At 38.1% G+C, this 23,158-nt stretch overlaps 1 protein-coding gene across 46 annotated transcripts in view; it reads right to left on the reverse strand.

Annotated features, from left to right (window-relative positions):
• Positions 1-23,158, reverse strand: part of LOC133606391 (receptor-type tyrosine-protein phosphatase delta-like) — a 589,160-nt gene that overhangs the window by 79,241 nt on the left and 486,761 nt on the right. For 24 of the 46 annotated variants that reach the window (XM_061960314.2, XM_061960281.2, XM_061960279.2 and 21 more), the window contains exon 12: positions 2,607-2,795. In XM_061960314.2, the coding sequence (XP_061816298.1) occupies positions 2,607-2,795 (189 nt within the window). Of the gene's footprint in view, positions 1-257; positions 267-2,606; positions 2,796-23,158 lie in introns of all 46 variants that reach the window. The other 22 variants (XM_072913211.1, XM_061960273.2, XM_061960271.2 and 19 more) reach the window with 1 other exon arrangement.

The following is a 23,158-nucleotide window of genomic DNA, read 5'->3' on the forward strand; positions in this document are numbered from 1 at the left end:
TGAAGGGAAGACAACAAACCTCCCTAAACACTGCCCTAAATATCCAGATTTATGACCAATAATTCAAAATAAGTGTATGTGAAGGTGAGCTGTGCTTCTAATAGTAGTAATAGTAGTAGTATTATACTAGTATTGTAGTAGCCTCAACTCATCTGTTAGTAAAATCCATGCCATGCAATTTTTATCGTAATTAATAGTTGTTGGAAAGAATTAGTGGGAAGGAGTGATGTGCGCCTTAGAGCTAAGTAAGCACTTACCAAAGGATTCTGTAGTAAAAACACAAAAACAATATAGAGAGAAGAAAAACACAATAAGCGTAAGAATATATGAGGATATTCTTGAAAGTGGTAAACTTGCAAAAGGCTTTGTTAATCTGTGTTTGATAGTCATAAGGGAGAAAAATTGTGAGGGGTTAGTTGTGTTGACAAGACGGGACAGCAAACGTACAATTTGTTGACATACTGTAAGTAAACACTGCAGGAAATAATAATGGTTATGTTTTTTGTAATATACACTGTCAGAAATAGGGGTGCCAGAGGTCTCTAATGTAACGAATGGTGCATTGTTCCAAAGGTGAAAAGGTACAGGCATGTTCTCAACCATCAAAACTCAAAAGTTGCAAACGCGCTACCTTGAGGGTATCAACGCAGTGTACCTCTAAATGTACACTACTGTGACAGTTTTTCTCTCAGGGTCCAATCTTTATATTTTCAAAGGCAAAAAAGGGTACAAATATGTTAGTCATAAAGTGCAATATAGCACCTTACTGACAAGCCATTGGACCCATTTAAACCTTAATAATAATTAAAATGATAATTCATGCACTCTAAGTCCAACCTTTACAAATATACTCCATCAAGTGAATAATTGTCCCCTGGTTTATATTTTGCAAGACCAAACAGGGAACATATATGTTGCCATGTTGTAAAGTGTAAGGCAACACCTCAGTGACAAGTGTTTGTATCCCTACAGCTTCAATAATGTCACTATTGTTGTCTCTCTGCGTCCAATCTTTACTAATGTGCCTCATTAGGTGAATATTTGGTCTCCTGGTTTACATTCACAAGACCAAACATGGGAGAAATATGTTCCTAAGGTGTAGAGTGCAAGGTAGCACCCCCGTAACGAGCTACCCCCTAAACTGCAATAACACTACAACTTCTGTCTCTCAGCCTCCAATCATCACCAAAACACCCCATACAACAAATTACTAGACTCCTGTTTTACATTTCACAAGACAATATGGGGAACACATGAGACCCCATTTCTCAAGTTTACAAGTTTAAGGTAGCACTTCAGTGATAAACCATTGTACTCCTTAAACTGGAATAATGCTACAGCTTGTCTCTTAGTGCCCAATCATTACTAACACACCCCATACAACAAATTACTAGACTTCTGTTTTACATTTCACAAGACAAAATAGGAAACATACATATTCCCATCTTTGAAAATCCAAGATAGCATTTCAGTGACAAGCCGTTGTACTCCTAAAAATGCTACAAAATCTGTCTCTTTGTTTCAATCTTTATAAATAATCCCCATTAAGTGAATATTTAGACTCCTTTTATGCAATTCCCATAACATGTCCCCAAGTAGTAATTTTCAATAAAGCACCACAAAAACAAGCTGTTGCACCCTTAAAGCTTCAATAATGCAACATTTTACTGTCCTTTGGGGTATAATCTATACACTCCCTGAAGTAAATTGTTTATCTATAGATTTACATATTATAATACCAACCAGGAAATAGAAATGTTCCCAAGTTTGAAACTAGTACAACAGTGGCAAGCTATTGTACCTTAAAAATGTAATAATGCAATAATTTCCCTTTCCTTGGGGTCTCAATGTATGAATACACACCATAAAGTGTATTATTAGTCTCCTGTTTCACATTTTTCAAGGCAAAACAGAGAATCATGTTCTGAATTCTGTTGTGACAATCCATTATACTCCTACAGCTATAATAATTTTCAGAAACTGGTTAATTTTCTGGTAAATATTGACAAATATACCCCATGAAAGGAATTATTGGAGTCCAGTCAAGCTATTGTACAACATAAGCTACATACAGTAGATGTCTTTACAAATACACCCCATAGAGTGAATTATTGGACTCCCGTTTTACATTTCTCGAGACCAAACAGTACAAATATGTTCCCAACATATGGAAATTGTAAAGTAGCACCTCAGTGACAAGCCATTGTACCCCAAAAGGTACTTTTCTGAGAGTGTAAAAGCAAATAAATGACAAAAAAAACAACACCAATCGCTGCTATATGGACGATTATCTTGTTGAACTGGTTTGTTAGTCAAAATAAAAGTCCACATACCATCGACAAAAATACTTGTTCTTTCCTGGATTTAGCATTGATTTAAAAAACAAACTGAGGAAAAAATAATGAAACCCACAAAAACAAAACAAAAAACGATAAAAAGTAAGGAATAACGGCAAATTGGTCGCCAACACTAGAAGATAAAAGAGGATAAGTAGCGCACAGACACATACTAAAAAATAGAAAATAGTAAACAATGAATGACCTAAGAAAAGTGAAGCCCAATGTGACGTTAAGTTATGGGGACAAAAACTGTTGTTCTAAACCTACCTGATCGCAGCTGTTTAATGCGCCCGTTGTTGCTGGTGGTATTGACAGGAAGGAAGTCTTTAAACCAGGAGATGTCGGGGTCTGGGTTGCCACTGGCGGCACAGAGCATGGTGGCAGTACGAGTTCGCTCTACCACTTTGAGCTGAGGGCCCATGTCTATGGTGGGGAAACCAGGAGGCAGCTGGTCCTCTGGGAGTAGAGAGAGGGGAATTAGAGATCAGAAAGGATACAATTATTTGGGAACATTCAGTTCATTTACAATGTTTCAATGTGAGTCAAAGATCTTCTATATGACAGGAGCAGGAATAGGTGACCAGATTTCAAATCAGGTTCAAATCCTGGATGCAAGTACAACTCCTCAGAGTTCTCTTGACAAATGGTGTCAAAAGTCTGCGGGCTATAGAGCGTTTTCTATTTGGGCTCCAGTACTCTGGAATGCCCTCCCGGTAACAGTAATAAATTCTACCTCAGTAGAAGCATTTAAGTCCCATCTTAAAACTCATTTGTATACTCTAGTCTTTAAATAGAACCCCCTTTTAGACCAGTTGATCTGCCGTTTCTTTTCTGCTCTGCCCCCCTCTCCTTTGTGGAGAGGGGGGCGGATTCGCTAGCTGTCCAAAGTCGGGACCCAGTGTGGACCACTCATCTGTGCATCAGTTGGGGACGTCTCTGTGCTGCTGACCTGTCTCCACTCAAGATGGTCTCCTGCTGGCCCCACTATGGACTGGATTCTCACTATTATGTTAGATCCACTATGGACTGTCCATCCATCTATTTTCTACCGCTTATTCCCTTTGGGGTCGCGGGGGGCGCTGGAGCCTATCTCAGCTACAATCGGGCGGAAGGCGGGGTACACCCTGGACAAGTCGCCACCTCATCGCAGGGCCAACACAGATAGACAGACAACATTTACACTCACATTCACACACTAGGGCCAATTTAGTGTTGCCAATCAACCTATCCCCAGGTGCATGTCTTTGGAGGTGGGAGGAAGTCGGAGTACCCGGAGAGAACCCACGCAGTCACGGGGAGAACATGCAAACTCCACACAGAAAGATCCCGAGCCTGGGATTGAACCCAAGACTACTCAGGACCTTCGTATTGTGAGGCAGATGCACTAACCCCTCTTCCACAGTGCTGCCCCACTATGGACTGGACTCTCACAATATTATGCTAGATCCACTCGACGTCCATTGCACCGGTCGCCCAGGGTGGTCCCCACATCTGCGGTCCCCTCTAAGGTTTCTCATAGTTATCCCATTGGGTTGAGTTTTTTCTTGCCCTGATGTGGGATCTGAGCCGAAGATGTCGTTGTGGCTTGTGCAGCCCTTTGAGACACTCGTGATTTAGGGCCAATAAGCAAACTTTGATTGATTGATTGTTTGAAAAGTGGGGAGTGGGGAGTGGTGACAGTAGTGGAAGTGATCTATGGCTACACTCAGTAAAAAAAAAAATCAGAAGTAGGTAACTATCCGTAAAGCTGCTAGTGGCATGCCTAGTAACAAGTGAGCCGGTGAACAATTATTAATTATTAATTACAATAAAGATGCTCGATTAACCGATATTGTCCAGCACGCATTCTCATTTTTGTGGACTCCGAAATGTTTTCACCACTGCACAATTCAAGGATCGGAACATACTTATCAGATGTGTTCAAGGAAGACATTTATTCCCGCTCGCACAGTCAACACTTTACAATCTTTGCTAATTGCATGTTTACATTATGACAGCCAAACTTGGAAATTATTCCACACCTCGGACATACTGAGCTTGAGCTAGCAAGTTTGTTGTTCTGTGGCGCAGATAGTGAAGTTTGATGAGGTCATCACTTGCACCCGTCTATCAGAGGTGTGTAGAGTACCCAAAAATTGTATCAACACAGAGTACAGTTACTTTAGAATAACATGACTCAAGTAAAAGTAAAAAGTAGTCATCAAAATAATTACTTGAGTAAGAGTAAGTATTGCATGAAAAAAATACTCAAACATTTAGTAACTTGTGAGTAACTTCTGATTTTTATATAGTAGCTATTTTTTCATGGTTCTTGGACTAAAAAAAACATAAAATCATATACAATTGACTGCAGCCTGATTTCTCTAGCTGAAAGTGAAATTATTGTAGGCTGAAATGTGTACATTTCTACTACTGACACAGATGACAGCACATGATATAAATGGTCCTTTTACTAGTTTGAAAGTGATCGTTGAAGATTTGTGCTGCCTTTTCTGATGTCATTTCACTTTTTACAGTCAGTACGTTTCTATGCACTAAATTAGTCTGATTTGTCAAATATTTCAGTTTCTTCTATTTTCACAGCTACATGTAAAAAACTCTAGTGTCCATGCCTTTACCTCTAATGTGTCCGTTGGCAATACGCAGTGTGCCTCTCGTACACTAGAAGGCAATTGTAGTCATTTCAGCTTGTTTAGCTATGTGGGAATGCAAATACAGTAGAAGAAGAGAATGCTACATGCTAATAAGCTAGCGTTGGTAACTTCCAAGCTCTGGACTTAACAGATAAGTACTTTCCACTGCTATTTGGTGTTGTTAGTAATGGTTTGATGCTTTAAATGACACTTGTTGTTAGGATCATCAGACAAAAAGATTGCTATTTTAGTCAACTGTTTTAGGAGTTTACTGTTCACCAGTTTTCTCAAACAGTCGGGATGTGCTAGCGTCATGTCACACAATTAAAGTGTCTTCTTTGAGAACATTCTGAGACACGGTAAACAAGTAGTGTAGGTTTCTATTTTATCGTATAATTTAATAATACTGACCTATTTCAGCTTCTACTTTATGCTTGTTTGGAGTAAGCAGTCCTTTACCACCGGCTTGTTATTGGCCAGGTAGAATGCCAAGCTGCGTTTAAATGGTGTTGTGTTTACGTTGGATTGGTGAAACAGAGTCATGTGACAGCTGGCAGAAATCTCGCTGACAAATAAATACATCTTTGCCAGCCTTAATCAAAAGATTATAAAAAATTGTGATTAAATAAATGTAACGATTGGAACAAAACTCAATCTAACGGAGTAAAAGTTGCGTTTCTTCTTCACAAAAATATCAAGGCAAAAGTAAAAGTATGTTGCATTAAAACTACTCTGAATGCAATTCATCCAAAAAGTTACTTAAGTAAATGTAACAGCTAACACGTAACGCATTACTACAGTACAAGCAGAAATATCTCAAAATTCAATATCTCAAATTTATGCCAGTTCTGGCCAAGAATATTAATCAACCAATATTATTGGCGACCTCTCCTTTTTAATTTTTATACCAGCATGGTTAAAGGTTTGAGAGTACAACTTGTCAGAGTTATGTGCCGAATTGTATCAGAAGTGGGATCGGAAAGACATTTTATCTATGATTTTTATGCTGCACTTGCCACCAATTCAGGTGCTTAAATGTCGAGTTTTGTCATATGAGGAAATGGTGACTTCACCTCTATAGTTAGCTTGAGCGATCAATGGGTATAATCTGCTAATGGCTTTGGGAGTTTGTGTATATGGCCTTCTGTCATCAGCCAGAAATCTGCTCTCTGAGGTACTTTTAGAGCCAATGTCCTTTTCACATTTGGCACTCATATGGCCACCGCCCCCGCCCATTCCCCCAATAGCAACGCCGCTGGCTAATGTGTGTAAATTGTCATTGGGGGTCTTTTCACAGCAAGCACCAGCACTCAGCACTTTTCTTTTTTTTTTTTTTTTTTATAGAAGATGACTTCAGCATTTCTCTCTTCCATCTCATTTGCTGTGCGGCAGCCATTGTTGAATATACAGTACGCTAGCATGTGTTAAAACAGCAGCAGCTGCCCTTGTCTTAGGCTGTCCTTGAGATTGCAGTGCTCAGCGAGGTAAAACTCGATAGAGGAGGAGGGGGAAGTCCATTCCCCTTCCTTGTTAATTTCAGCTTTGACTGTAACGGCTATTTTACAGACAAAACTGTACCCTTTTCAAAAGTCGTACATTTTCAATCATATTAGCTACTGGCAAATAAATGCCCAGCACAAGCTTTGGAGTTTAGCGTATTTAAATTGGCCAATTAGAAAAGAACAGTTCCTGTTGTTAAGTCCTGATAAGTTAGTTGCACAAAGGTTTTTGATGGGTTTAGGTCAGGGTTATGCTTTTTTGCAACTAAACTATGAAATAACCTTGCTCCAACTAAAATGAATGCTACCAAGAAGTGTTGACTAGAAACAGAGATTGCAATTAATGTGATTGTTGTATTTGATTTGCGCAGTCTTTTGTAGTTCATCTCAAAGGTGTCTGATGTGGTTGAGGTTGGGGATTGGGTCTTCTATGCAAACAGAGGAGAATGTTAAACTGTTCAGAAGCATGTAACTTCCATAAAAAAGTGTCATGACTGAAAATACAATTGTGATTAATTATACAATAATCAGATTATTTGTGCAAACTTTCTCATCGTTCATACTAAAGATATGTGACAGCCAACTAGAAAATGGCTAAGCTGTTGGGAAGCATAGAATTGTTAAAGAATGCATTGTGACTCAAATTGGAATTGTGTTTAATCAGATGTTTAATGGTTACTATGGAAATGTATGCAACCTCTCTTGTAGCTCATTCTGAAGTTGTTGATAAAGTTAAAGTTAAAAAATCTGATTTTAATCTGATTAGTTGAATTAACTATCGTCTATACATTTGTTTAAATGTGATTAATCGTACAATACTGTAGTTAAATGATAAACTCTTTAGTAGTTCATTTCAAAAAGTATCGGGTCTTCTAAACCTTTCAAGAAAAAAAAAAAATTAAAATAAAAAAAAATTAAAAAAAAAAAAATTAAAAAAAGTCTCGGGTCTTCTAAACCTTTCTAGAAAAGTAAGTCAACAAGAAAGACACTTTGGAAACTGTGTTTTGAATTGAAATTAAATTAGGATGAATCAGATTATGTATCAGATTAATTCAGGAATTTGCAATAAACTCTCTTGTAGTTAATTTCAAAGTTGTTAAATGGGGTTGAGGTCATGAGTCTTGCCATTCAGGAAAAGGCTTAACTTTTTGTACAATGACCACAAATAAATCGAGGCTCGGAATTAAATGTGCTCAATTTGTGATTACAAAAACTGCAATTGTTCCTTGTCTGATGTCACTATTTATGTTCATTGGTTGGCAATTGTTAGCCTGGAAGCCCACTTCTACATGCTTTCTAAAGAAGAGGTTTAGTTAAAAGACTACATTTTTGCTGCCAAATCCAGTGGAATTTTGTAGTTCACACAGATTGTCACATCTGGTTATTCTATTCAACAACACAGGAATGATCCTGAGGCTTGCTCGTGGCGATTAAACGCTCTTGTAGCATCTAATAATTGTGTATTCAACCTTAAATGCAGCACAGATTCTTGTACAAATGTGCAACACAAGAGGAAGTTCAAGCAGGGACACGAGGATTTGAAAAAGTTTGCAGTTCAGTCTGAAGTCAGTCATTGGCGGCATTTTTTTTCTTATCCAAGATTTATCCACCGAGGTAGCAGTTCCTTCCGCTGTGCCAAGTACCCAAAAGCATTGTTGGAAGGCAGCCATGATTGTCATTTGGCGGGCGTGGATGGCGTCTCTCCGTAAAGCCAAGTTGGTTTCCGGCATGTCGCCACCTCATGAAAATTTAATGAAGGTTTCCAAAAAGGTACCACAGAGGATGACGATTCACCATATCATAGCCAGGAACATATGGGAAAGTTGACATTTATAGGAAAAGGAGTCTTCCTCCTTCAAGACCTCCTCTTTCGAGGCTGTAAAAGCCAGAAAAAAGCAAATTGTAGTGGCAGCTAAAAAGCCACCTGCCATCGTAAGTGAGCATCAAAAGCCACTTGAACGCCAGAGTTGCCGTCGCCATGGTTCTCACCATTAAGAGAGTCATTTGCCTTTTTTTCCCCAAGGAAATGGATCATGTTTGCATTCATATCTCAGGGACAATTTTCATTCAATTGTGTTTCTTAGGCAAAAAGCTGAACACACAAATGGTTGACTTTCAGATATCGGCCATAAAGCAAAGATATGGTTGTCTTTTCGTACAAGGTTCCAAAAACTGCCAGTCTGAGTTCTGTTCTGACACCATCTGTCTTAAATGGGTCTGTGAGTTTGAAAAACCAGTTCCCTGACCACAACTTGAGAGAATCAGACTCATTGTCAAAAGCTCACACTGTTTTCATGTTTATCAGTTTTTATTGTATTTTTTTGCTTTTGCTGGACCCTCTTGCCAGGTTATCATTGTAAATGAATAGCTCTTCTCAATTGATCTTCCCTGGTAATATAAAGGTGAAATAAAATATAATTTTATAGCTGCTGGGTGACTTAAGGGGCTGATTAATACTAATTACATTGATGCGTTTTGGTGTCTGCTGGTATTTTTTTTAAATGCTGTTCCTTTTTTCATTTAGGATAGTGGTTGTCTCATTTTTTACACCAAATAGCACCTCAGAAAACACCTGGCTCTCCAAGTACCACTATAATGACCAACATTTAAATACAGTAGCATACTAGGCCTACGTTTTTAAAAAAAATGAAAAACAAGGCAGAGGTTTTATTTAAAAAATACATTTAATATTTAGAGCCACCTTACACACAGTTTGAACAGCAACACTGTGTTTGTTGTATATGTAAAAATAAAACACTAATCGCTTAATCAAGTGATTCTTTAGCATACCACTAGATGGAGCCAACCTGCCACTAGTTGTACCCATACCGCAGTTTGACAATCACTGATATAGGAAGTATATAATCTTATCCCGGCAGCACGGTGGAACAGGGGTTAGTGTGTCTGCCTCACAATACGAAGGTCCTGAGTAGTCGTGAGTTCAATCCCGGCCTCGGGATCTTTCTGTGTGGAGTTTGCATGTTCTCCCTGTGACTGCGTGGGTTCCCTCCGGGTACTCCGGCTTCCTCCCACCTCCAAAGACATGCACCTTGGGATAGGTTGATTGGCAACACTAAATTGGCCCTAGTGTGTGAATGTGAGTGTGAATGTTGTCTGTCTATCTATGTTGGCCCTGCGATGAGGTGGCGACTTGTCCAGGGTGTGCCCCGCCTTCCGCCCGATTGTAGCTGAGATAGGCTCTAGCGCCTCCCGCGACCCCGAAGGGAATAAGCGGTAGAAATTGGATGGATGGATAATCTTATCCCCTATATCAGAGATGTCAAACTCATTTTAGATCGGGGGCCACATTGAGAAAAAATCTACTCCCAAGTGGGCCGTGGTAAAATCACGGCACGATAACTTAAAAATAAAGACAACTTCACATTGTTTTCTTTGTTTAGAAATAGAACAAGCACATTCTGAAAATATACAAATCATAATCCATCCATCTTCTACCGCTTGCCCCTTTCGGGATTGCGGGGGGTCCAGTCGCCACCTCATCGCAGACAAATCATAATGTTGTGTTTTTTTTTTTACACTTACATATTGCAGTTAATTGTATTATATCTTTATTTGTCGTTATAATGCTTTCTGAATAAATTGTGTGATAATGTTCATCAGTCAACTCATTGGTGTTAATTTTCAAGATAAAAACCCAAATCAAATTACAGGATGTTATTTATGTAGTTTGCTAAAATTTTTTCGACTGGTGCACTAACATGCGGTTTATTTTGTTTTACATATGTAGCATCATCTACAAAGATACAAATAATTGCTATTGTGACATCTAGTGGACACTTTTAGAACAGCAGTTTCTTTCATTCACAACAGGTTTTATCCCGCGGGCCGGATAAAACCTGTTCGCCGTACGTTTGACAGCCCTGCCCTATATGAAAACATGGCTTTAATATGCATTTTCATGCGGGTCATTCCAAATGCATGAATGCGCACCTCCCTGCAGAGCGCACTGTCATTGTGCTGAAAATAGTTTCTGTTGTCTTGATTGTGATTCTATATTGCAGAAAAGGTGTTACAAATTAAATATGTATGCTGCTTGTTCAACAGCATGGCGCACAGGTTGGAGAGCATAATAACATGAATGTGGTGTGTTTCCATGGCCACAGCCAGTAGTACAAGAAAAAACCTCATTTAAACAAGGCGCCATTTATCAATTGTACACGCAGTCTTTTTGGATCCCACGACGCAACACGCCCACTCCAGGGCTGTCACAGGTCACTCGCTGCACAAAAGTGTGGGCCAAGGCGTACCGTTTGCAAATTCTTTGTCACCGTGAACACATCCTTAACACGCCTTCGCCCTGAAGGTTATTCTCAACCGTTTTGGGAATCAATCTGATTCTCTCCCCCTGATATGATTTCGAAAGCAGGCCAGAAAACATTACCCACGGTGGTGTTGTGACGGCAGCCACGTGCCGAAGCAATTTCTACCCCATTCCATGCCGTATCGCTTAAAGTTGAGGGGCACTGATCAAAGCTCTTTCCACGCTCCAAAAAAATCCAAAAAAGTGATAGAAGAGGGCCGGTCGGAGCCTTAATTAAGTTAATAATAGCACAGTGCTAACAAGGAAGCTTGGAATTAGCTCGTTTCATGGCTTGGAAATTCATTAGTTGACCGAGAAAGAAACAGGAAGTCCAGTCTGTGGCCGTATATGGAAATTTTGTTCAATGCAAAGAAGAGTCTTATTTGCAAGTACCAGTTTTTTAAAACCCCCCGCTTACCATCACAGTGCAGCCCCCTATATGTGGTTTGTTATTTGGCCTGTGGCGTACAGTACCCTATTAATAAAATACACATTTGAAATTAATTGCAATTTTTTTTTATGTTACGGCACATGTGTGGGTAATTCTAGGTTTCCAAACAGTCAGTATAGCACAGGAGAGGAATACCGGCGCAATGACTTCAACTCCACCTACAGCTTCATAGTGGAGCGGGTCCCCCTGGCGGGTAGCAATGCAATGACGGCGGTGGTGGAGGGGCCTGTGATCCCGGGTAACATACTTTATCAGTATCATGCATTATCATGCTTTAAACTCCGCTTTGAAAACCACTACAAAATATATTCATTGCAGCTATTAATCCTGATTTCCTCATTTTGATAAAAGAAAACAAAAATACGCACAAATTGTTAATTATTTTTTGTTTTGTAAGTTAACGTGTTTTATGAATTTTGCCACTGAGTTAAGACAGCTGATCAATTTTAATTTATTATTAATTATTGAGTTTATTTTTTTTAGTATCAAATGATTCAAGTTGATCAAAAAAACTTTACAATTTAAATGCACATAATAAGGATTATTAGATTAATATGGATGATATAATAATAATTAGGATTTTTTTTTTTACTTCAGGCAACTTGAAGCGCTTTAAAAAAAAATTTTTCCCCGACTAAAAACAATGTTAATACAGTTATTATTGAATGTAAGTTGATCTATATTCATTTCTATTTTTGTTTTCTTTACTGTCATTTAAGATACAAAGTTATGTAGAGGTAAAACTAATTGGGAAGCACTAACCGAGAGTGACCAGATTCCAATTCACTAGATGTGGAATTTTGTGTGGGACAATGTGGAACACCAATCCATCGAGGTAGTCTAAAATAACTTTAAAAAAACATTTATATTCTGCTTTTAACTTACACCATTAATGCGCTTTGTGGCTGATTCAGTAGCACATGCAATAACAGCCTGCAAATAAAAACCTAATTCAATATATCTTATTTATATGCAACTTTCCCAAGCTCTCTCACCTAAGACACTATAGTAACCATGGATATTTCCCACTAATGCTTTGCAAACATTGCAACTAAATAAACATCACCACCATCAACTGTTAAGAAGTATATCCTCAAATATAAGATCGTAAACTGCCAAAACATTTAATAAAATGGATTATCAAGTTGTGATGTTACTTTCCAACAAATTCAGCCTTCTGGTTCATCTGGGTTGATAGGCTCAGCTAGCTCATTCAGTTTAAATGCAAAATGTTTTCGCACCGAAACAGTTGGATTTGCAATCATCTTTTTACTACATTACCTCGCGGTGCCTCTAACTAGCGATTAGTGTGGCTGTGTTTTTGCACCCTGTGTGTGTAAACTAGCGGCCCCGCCTCCACCCACACAGACAAAGAGGGCTGATGACTCAAGAAAGGTTTCACTAAGCTTTTTTCAGTCCTTTATTGAACAAACACGCCCATGGGCTGAGACTGATGCAAAGAGTGAACCCTCTTGCAGTCTGTTTGGAAGAAATCGACGAAGAAAACAAACATACGGATATGGCAATTTATCGATGCCAGCAAAATGATTGACTTATTTATTTATTGATTATCAGCCCAGGCTTCTCTGACTGTCAATAACAATACGGGACAACGTCTCAATTTGTAGGATGTGTGAAAAGTAATGGAAATGTGTGACCGTTATGCAAAACAAAAGAAAAAAAACATTGGAACAATCTAGAAGATAGATTTCTGTAAAGTGTCAGAATAAAATAAGATTTATCGCAATTTAATTTACGATCAAAGATTTTCGGAAAATTCTAAACCAAAGCACTGACCCTTAAGCCTACCAAAAAAAATTAATAAAAACAAAGCTTTGGTCCAAACTACTACAGGGGTTGGGTTCTCATCTGTAATAGTCATATTTGATCAAAATAGCAGGGGCGGGTGTATACTGTAGCGTCCCGGAAGAGTTAGTGCTGCAAGGGGTTCTGGGTATTTGTTCTGTTGTGTTTATGTTGTGTTACGGTGCGGATGTTCTCCCGAAATGTGTTTGTCATTCTTGTTTGGTGTGGGTTCACAGTGTGGCGCATATTTGTAACAGTGTTAAAGTTGTTTATACGGCCACCCTCAGAGTGACCTGTATGGCTGTTGATCAAGTATGCTCTGCATTCATTTAAGTATGTGTAAAGGCTGCATATATTATGTGACTTGGCCGGCACGCTGTTTGTATGGAAGAAAAGCGGACGTGACGACAGGTTGTAGAGGACGCTAAAGGCAGTGCCTTTAAGGCACACCCCCAATATTGTTGTCCGGGTGGAAATCGGGAGAAATTCAGGAGAATGGTTGCCCGGGAGATTTTCGGGAGGGGCAATGAAATTCGGGAGTCTCCCGAGAAAATCGGGAGGGTTGGCAAGTATGGGCGGGGTACACCCTGCACAAGTCGCCACCTCATCACAGGGCCAACACAGATAGACAACATTCACACTCACATTCACACACTAGGGCCAATTTAGTGTTGCCAATCAACCTATCCCCAGGTGCATGTCTTTGGAGGTGGGAGGAAGCCGGAGTACCCGGAGGGAACCCACGCAGTCACTGGGAGAACATGCAAACTCCACACAGAAAGATCCCGAGCCTGGGATTGAACCCAGGACTACTCAGGACCTTCGTATTGTGAGGCATATGCACTAACCCCTGTTCCACCGTGCTGCCTTAAGATAATATATTATATAAAAAATGTTCCAATGAATTTGTTTGTGTACAAACAATGAATCAAATCAAATGTAAGTTTGATTTAGAAAAAAACCTGTTTCGCGTAAACAAAAAAAACAAAAAAACAAAAAAAAAAAGAGTAATTTTGTAATGGAGGGGCCTCAAAATCAAATTCTGCTGAGGGCCTTGCTTTGACTAAGGCAGTGATTTTCAAACTGTAGTATGCATACTAATGGTACATAGGCTCCATCTAGTGGTATGCCAAATAATCACTTAATTACATATTCAAACAGTGTTACTGTTCAAACTGGCCAAAAATATATTTAAAAAAAACTTGTTAAATAAAACTTCTGCCTTGTTTTTTTTTTTTACTATTTAGGCCTTCTACACTACTGTATTCTAATGTTGGTCATAATGGTGGTACTTGGAATGCCAAGTATATTCTGAGGTGGTACTCGATTAAAAAAGATTGAGAAGCCTTTGTCTAATGATTATAAAACTTTGAGGGTATCTGTGTTACATATATTAGCCTGCCTTACAAAACATTCTGGCCACAAACAATTGGGGGTGCCACAAATGTCACTTCTAGTGATGTAAAAAAACAACGACCCACAAGCATGTAAAGTATGTTTTTGTTTGATGAGTAACTAGTCTACTCCTAAACAACACAAAAGACACAAACGGGTGATCATTTGTCAAAACATGCACACGATTATGTATGTATTTAATATTTGTGTGCTTACTATGGTATATTATTTACTTATTATTTATTTGTTCAATGTTCTGTTACAGAGAACAAAGAAATTGGATAAAATTGCTCTGGTATGAAAAGGGGTAGGAATAAACAAGCTCTGCTTCTTTCTACTCCTTTTCTGACGTGCTGTAATGAAACAACTGGAATTGTGTGATGTAATACATTGTATCGTATGCATGTTCGAAATAAATTGAAACTGAACTGAACTGAACTGAAGTCTTGCAGCGTTGCCTCCTCTATTATTTTTACACCGTTAGGGGGCGCAGTTATGAAATACCTAATTTGACCTCCATCAGCCGGACAGACTTGAAATATCTCACACAGCCTATCAAACTACTATAATTGTAGGGTGAATCATAACAACATTTGGAGCACAACTTAAAGGGATTGACATTTTGAGCAAGACCGCCTGGCAAACATGTCCACCGTCCAACTAATTGTCCATAAGTCATTGATGTTCTATCCAACCATTATCAAACTTTGAGGGCATCTATAACATGCACCGTAAGCCAGCAAGCAAAACATTTCGACAACAACACAGAGGAGGCGCTACAAATGCCCTTCAAAGTCAAAGTCTGTTCTTATGTTTGTAAATAAATGACAATATAAGATAACATTGTTCGGTTACACACATTGGAATTGGATTATATCTTTTTTGTTGTGCCAGATTTCCACATATGCCCACCTACAAGGGGACTATCTCGCTGAAGTAACACAATTATCAAGAACAAAGAAAAAAAGAAATATAGCAAATGGTAATCTAAGGTTAGAGGGCGAGCTGGACTATTCTCATCTTTTTCTTCCTCTAAACAATTCAACCTTGCGGTTAAAACTAATTCTGTGGATGTGGAATAAGTCCTAGATAAGCAGTTCAATATGTCATGAAGGTTCAAATCAGGTTTAAAAAAAAAAAAAAGAGAGACAAAGACACTGTGCTGTGATTTAGCCTAAGGTTTGAGTCCACAGGTGTAAAAAAGTCACTAATGAATATTGCTGCCGCTGTGCCACAGTTGGCTCGCACAGCTAATTCCAATTTAGTGTAATAGGAGTTTTAGCTGGAATAGGCCCGCTCTTAGCCTAAGTGGTATTACACCTCACTCGCTTGGGGCCCTCTAAAAGGTACTTTAGTAATTTCCTTAACAGATATGTATTTTTGGGGGGACTGTGGGCGAATAATGTGGGGCTTTTTACCATCCTCTAAATTGTAATGCTAAACTATTCTGTACCTGTGCCATTATCAAATATACCGTAAAGATTGTGTTATGACTGACAAAAATAATAGCATGCTTACCCTAAATGTGTTGCATTATTTAGACCTTATTTAGTTTTAATCCATTGGAAGATGGCGATGCTATTATTACGCACCACCACAACAAATGGATGACACATTTTCAATCGAAGATCTTTCTAAGTCTTATATCAGAACTGTTGCGTGTTACGGCTGAGAAAAGTAATAGCACACTGGTCAGGGGTGTGTTGCAGATTTTGAATTATGTCAATTTTAAATCCGTTGAAAGGTGTCAATGCTATTGTGTTCCAACAAACGGAGGACAAGGCTAGTTAAATGTTGTTTAGTGAGAAAACCTGAGTAACACTCTTTCAATTACATCAAATATATCCCAATTTGTTGTGTAATGGCTGACAAAAAGATCAGCATGCTTGTCCTGAATGTGTTTCAAATGTTGAGCCTTGTGGTGTTCACATCTGTTTGAAGAGACTTACAGTATGTCATGGATAAAAGATATTGGCAATAGGATTTTATTTGATGCGGAACGTTATAGCGCCCCTGCAAAGAAGTTAGCAGCAGCCATGTTTATGTGTTATAGTTGACAAAAATAAGAGCAGACTTGACCTTGGTGTGTTGCAAATTTGGAGCCTTACGGAGTTAAAGTCTGCTGGAAGATGGCAACGGTATTGCATGACCAACAAACAACGACCAGCTGTCTGCAGGTTCTACCCCTGAAAGTGTTAGTGTAGTTAGCCTTTAACCGTCGTCTGAGGTTGCTTGACATCTTTACGGGTCACAGCTCAGGACATTCTGACACTGTATTATCATCATCATCATCATCATCGATGAGACACCAGCAACAGTCTAAAGCCTAAAAAAAACCCCTCTCCTTGGAGAATAGCGAAACCTAGCCTTGTAATTTTTAATAATAGATACAGCTAAAAAGCTGGATGGAGTGACGGAACATGGGGGTATGTGAGGCTTTGCAACCTTAGCAAACACGCATGCTTAACATTGGAAGATGTTAGGGACGTAACGGTATCAAAATCGCACGGCAGAATATTATCACGGTATTAAGGCCACTGTATGATATTATTGTGATATATGTCCAAAACAAAAGACTTAAAAATGCAATAGTGTGTAAAATGAAGTGGAAGGAATGTTTAGGATATACAAACTTACTGTAATTGAACACAAACATAATGCTAACATCTTCTAATCATATTTATTACCACAAACATGCATTTTTAAGTCAAATAATTGTGAAGGAACATCCACTTTTTCAAGCAAATATTTAAAAAAAAAACCTTACAGTTGAGCATCTTTAAAATGACAATGTAATCATCCAGTGTAAAACAATAAAGTTCACTTTAGTGTCTTTAAACTTTTACTTTCTGGGAAGCAGTGTCCTCCACAGTGGACATCTTTATATCAGTTTGGAAAATGCCGTTTCTCAGAAACGTTGACTAACAATTTTATGAATAGATGAGAAAGATATTTCAAAGCAAAATACTTTCTGGACAAAAAAATCACTCCACATTCTCTACTGCTCGCTAGTGTTACCATATCTGAGTTATTGTGCATAAGTATGTGGAAATAACTTCCAAAGTCCACTTCATTCACTAACTGTGTTACAAAAAAGATCAATTAGAATAATACATAATGTTGGATATAGACAACATACAAACCCTTTATTTATTGAATCAAAAATATTGAAATGTAATGATTTGGTGCATTTGCTAAAATGATGTACAAAGCAAATTATAACCTGTTACCCAATAATGTACAACAACTCTTCTCAAGAAAAGAAGAAAAATAACCTTAGTGAAAATTTAACTTAAAACATTTGTATGTACGTACAACACTTAAGACCTTTAGTATATCAGTATGTGGATAAGTAAACAATGCACTAATATGATCCAGTTTGAGAGACTGTTCAAATTAAAAGTGCTTTTAAAGTACAAGGAAGAAGAATCTTGAGAAATACCTTCAACTTTATTGAAAATTAGATATTGTTCATCTCAGTACAGTAATCATGACTGACTTAATTATCTATTGCAAGAACGGCTGTACTAATCATTCACTGGTGTATTTGTGTTACAAAAAGAAGACTGTAAGTGAACATATGTATTTGTAAGTGCTCTAAAGTGGGAAAGGGGTAGGATGAAATAAGATTAGCTTTTTCCTAATCCTTTTTGGGCATGTCGTAAAGAGAAATGATATGAAATGATGTGATGTATCATGTTGTAAGTGTGTTCATGTTGAAAATAAAGTCAACTCAACTCAACTTTTAATAATGTAAATACCTCACAAACTGATGTTTAGCTTTGCGGTCTTCAAATATATTTTCTGGGTGACAGTTAATGAGGTGGCGACTTGTCCAAGGTGTACGCTGCCTTCCGCCCGAGTGCAGATGAGAGAGTCAAGCGGTAGAAATGGATGGATGGATTGAGGATTTATCAAGTAGCTTTTCAGGATTTCCCGCTGTAAAAACTTTTTTTTTTTTCGTGATTTTACTCCGTGCGGTGCGACGTGACCGGCCGGCTTTGTCACCTTGGAAACGCTCGAGACAAAAGTGGTGCGCTTTGCTTTGCAAAACGCACCACTTTTTTTACCTCTGCCAAAGAGGTTATTAAGTTTTCACCAGCGTTTGTTTGTCAGCAGCATAACTCAAATAATTATGGATAGGTTGTGAGAATTTTTTTCAGTAAATATCCCAGAAAAACAATTATTTCATCTTCGACGAATAAACTTTACTTTGTGCAAAAACTACACACCAAGTTGTTGTTTGATACCATCAAGCGTCAATGCAAGACTTTGAAACCAAAATACCATGGTATCCATAGCACCGTTACGCCCCAAGAAGATGTCGGTCATCATGGCACCCGATGGACCACATTATTTTACCATGGGAACGGTTATAAATATATAAATAGAAATACATTGAGTAAAGCATGGACGAATGCAAAGGCCTAACAATCTCTTTAATCCAGGAAAAAATAAGAATAAATTATTAAACTTCTGCATGTGGCGGTCACTGCCCTACTTGACCACGATGCAAGTGGACAAACAGCAAAAAGTAACAAAAAATAAGTGAAAGAGCTCAATACAGTTATTTAAAAGTAACCAATCTATAAATATAAAGAACTAAAAAAGAACTAAAAAATGTCGAAAAAGGAATACAAAAAACAAAAACATTAACCAAAAAAAAGAGTGAAAGCCAGGGCAATGTTGATCCTGACTGTATTTTTATCTGTGTAAGCTCCGTTTTTCTTTTCTTTGTCTCCTCGGACAAAACTTTTCGTTTCTTTGGTTGTTTTGGAGCTTCGGCCATGATAGCGGGAATTGCAAGAAGGCGTTCTTCTTCTTCTTTTTGTTTTGTGGCGGCACATATGAGTTCACATCGACTTCTGTCTTTTTAGCGAATGGGGAAAGAAGGAGTGACGTATGCCGTAAAAAAAGTGAGCACATTTGTAGTTTTTTATGTGAAAGGGTTCCTGCCACCCACCTCAATGTCGCGATACAGACGCCCTCAGGCCATGACAGAGGTGTCATTCAACTAGATGTAAGTCAATGTATCATCCCAAACGTTATGAAAATATTTGATGAAGGTTGAAAGGTTACTTATGCTGCTTTAAGTCATAAGAGTTGTGCATTTACCTCAAAGCACTATTATCCATTTTGACAACACTGTTCAGTTTATAGTTATTAGTGAAATTATGTTTATTTTTTCTGTTAAACGATGCTTAGAAACTGCACACAGTTACAGTATTATTATAAATGTATGAGGGTGCCTTTGTTTTGATTAAAAACAAATAGTGAGTCATGACATGGGCCGAGGGTTATCTGTCATATTCTTAAGCCAACCACATGCCTTTTGTGGCTCCAGCAGATGTTTTTTCTCCCGACCGACGACCGTGACATCAATCTCATTGGCATCTTTTCGGTCTTAAATCACTTGGCGTAGCTTCCAGATACTGATTGGGCCTCCTTGATTTACCACGTAATATATAAAGAGGTGCATTTATTCTTTTTCCAGTGGGGAGATCAATTTCTGCAGGGACAGCCAGCTTCATCTTTTTAATTACAATAATGACTAACTTGTCACTTTTGGTGACGTACGAGCAAGCGATAACTGTCTGTGGAACGGCTATGGGGCGGCACCTCATTGATAGCAGTGGAACCAAAAGATTTCTGCTGCCAATCAGCAAAAAACATGATGTCAAATGCAGTATTTTTACACTACTTGCCTAGGACACAATGGAACCATGGTTCAAAGATGCTGAATGAACTGGTAAACTTTGTTATTTTTTGCAAATATTAGCTCATTTGGAATTTGATGCCTGCAACATGTTTCAAAAAAGCTGGCACAAGTGCCAAAAAAGACTGAGAAAGTTGAGGAATGCTCATCAAACACTTATTTGGAACATCCCACAGGTGAACAGGCTAATTGGGAACAGGTGGGTGCCATGATTGGGTATAAAAGCAGCTTCCATGAAACACTCAGTCATTCACAAACAAGGATGGGGCGAGGGTCACCACTTTGTGAACAAATGCGTGAGCAAATTGTCGAACAGTTTAAGAACAACATTTCTCATCGAGCTATTGCAAGGAATTTAAGAATTTCACCATCTAAGGTCTGTAATATCATCAAAAGGTTCAGAGAATCTAGAGAAATAACTGCACGTACTGTAAGAGGCAAAGTCCAAAACCAACATTGAATTCCCGTGACCTTCAATCCCTCAGGTGGTACGGCATCAAAAAGCGACATCAGTGTGTAAACGATATCACCACATGGGCTCAGGAACACTTCAGAAAACCACTGTCAGTAACTACAGTTCGTCGTTACATCTGTAAGTGCAAGTTAAAACTCTACTATGCAAAGTGAAAGCCATTCATCAAAAACACCCAGAAATGCTGCTGGCTTCGCTGGGCCCGAGCTCATCTGAGATGGACTGATGCAAAGTGGAAAAGTGTTCTGTGATCTGACCAGTACACATTTTAAATTGTTTTTGGAAACTGTGGACGTCGTGTCCCCCGGAACAAAGAGGAAAAGAACCACCTGAACGCAAAGTTCAAAAGCCAGCATCTGTGATGGTATGGGGTGCATTAGTGCCCAAGGCATGGGTAACTTACAGGGTGTTACAACAGGGTGGCTTCATAGTAAAAGAGTCCAGAAAATGTGTGACGCATTATGAAGCGTAAAATACGACAGCGAAGAACCAGGACTGTTGAACAACTAAAGCTGTACATTAAGCAAGAATGGGAAAGAATTCCACCTGAAAAGCTTCAAAAATTGGTCTCCTCAGTTCCCAAACGTTGTCAAAAGGCCACAGTGGTAAAAATGCCCCTGTGCCAACTTTTTTGCAATGTGTTGCTGCCATTAAATTTTAAGTTAATGATTATTTGCAAAAAAAAAAAATGTTTTTAAGTTCGAACATTAAATATCTTGTCTTTGCATTCTGTTCAATTGAAAAGAAGTTGAAAAAGATTTGTAAATCATTGTATTCTTTTTTTATTTTTGAATTACACAACACGCCAACTTCACTGGTTTTGTATCTATATATGTATATATATATATATATATATATATATATATATATATATATATATATATATATATATATATATATATATGTATATATGTCATATTTTGCTTTAGTTCCTTTAGTTTATTCTAAAGCTGTTTTTTTTTAAATTGTTTTTTGTAGTTATTTTTTTCAAAACTTGCTTCATTTTTTCTTAAATTTTTGTGGACCCATTTTTGTATATTACTTACATTTTAATTACTTTTTTTGTTGTATACTTTTGTTCCTTTTTTGTTTTCGTTTTGGTTGTAAATAGTGCAGCACATTTAGCTATGATAACAAAGAACCTTATGCTTCCTTGCTGGTAAACTTGACAAACTAGCAGTATTGTCTTTGAATATAATCAGTGACCATGCAGAGGCGCCTCTATTGTATATGCAATGACGATTCAGCTTTTGGCAGCACCGTTACACCATCATCCTACTGCTTCACTTCTCTTCTCACAAATGGAATTGATGCATTCTGTTTTTCCGTCACAGGAGAGCGGCTTCTCATTTTCCGCTCCCCACTGTCGACTTGTACACAGCGACATAAGTTTGTGTGTGAGTGTGTGCACAGGAAATGGCTGTTGACAGCATAATGGGAGTGTGAGGATGCAATATAAATCCTTAATCATGCCTGAATCATGAACTCCAACAGCCCACTGCACACATCATTCCAGCCGGAAGCTCAGCTAGCTTTGACCTTAGGAGGTTTATTGTGTGTTTTGAAGGCTTTTGTGCAACATTACATTGTTTTTCTCTGCTTTTCCCACATGCATTTATGGATACTATCCATTTTTAGTATTTTTGGTCGGCTTCATAATGTATAAGGCAAACTTGTAGTAACAGCATACAAGAGGCTGCCCTCACAAATAGAGCGGTTTACATTCTCCAGGATAATTTTACCTTTTTATTTTAAAATACATTTTAATTTAATTTAATTGATCAGTTATTTTGTAGTTCCTGCATAAGACATTTAAATTAATTCTGTTATTTCTTCAGGATTTTTTTCCAGCATATTTTATGTATTATGGCCTAAATTAAGTCTTATTTATGTCTTATATTTATTGCAGTATATGTCTTATATTCTAGTATTACGTTGTGGTGATCACAATACCTGTAGATGTACATAGAGAGATACAGTATTCACCAAGGGCAACGTCCGGTTAGGAAGGTGCATAGGATATGCTGAGGGAGCAGTTATGTTCCATTAAGTGGAGAGTAAAACTGTCGAAGCACTTCATCTTCAACTCCTGCCTCATCAGTAACACATCTCTACATTGGGGAGCATTTGATGTAAGTGATATCAAAACAAAAACAGCGAGAACAACACAGCTGACACAGGACTATCTTCGCTGCGATGAGGAAATTGACCAACTTTTAGCAGAGAAACACGCGCCCAGGGTTTCAGAACTAAGAGCCTAGTGTTTACAAAGAGAAATTACACTCAATAATTTCTCAACGACGGCCATAGCAATGACCCTATTGGACGATCCTCCGGCTATCTGCAAGTCAAACGCACTCAAGGATACAATATTAATAAATATTGTATAATATTATTATGTAAATGAGTGTAAACGTGACTATGTGGGTGTTATTTCATGATTTGAATGATCTAATATTAAAAACATACAGAAGGTTGAAAACTATTTTTTATGGTCTATGGAATATTTCAATTATAAGTAAGATT

This window comes from Nerophis lumbriciformis, linkage group LG05, assembly GCF_033978685.3.
Source record: "Nerophis lumbriciformis linkage group LG05, RoL_Nlum_v2.1, whole genome shotgun sequence".
Taxonomy (NCBI): domain Eukaryota; kingdom Metazoa; phylum Chordata; class Actinopteri; order Syngnathiformes; family Syngnathidae; genus Nerophis; species Nerophis lumbriciformis.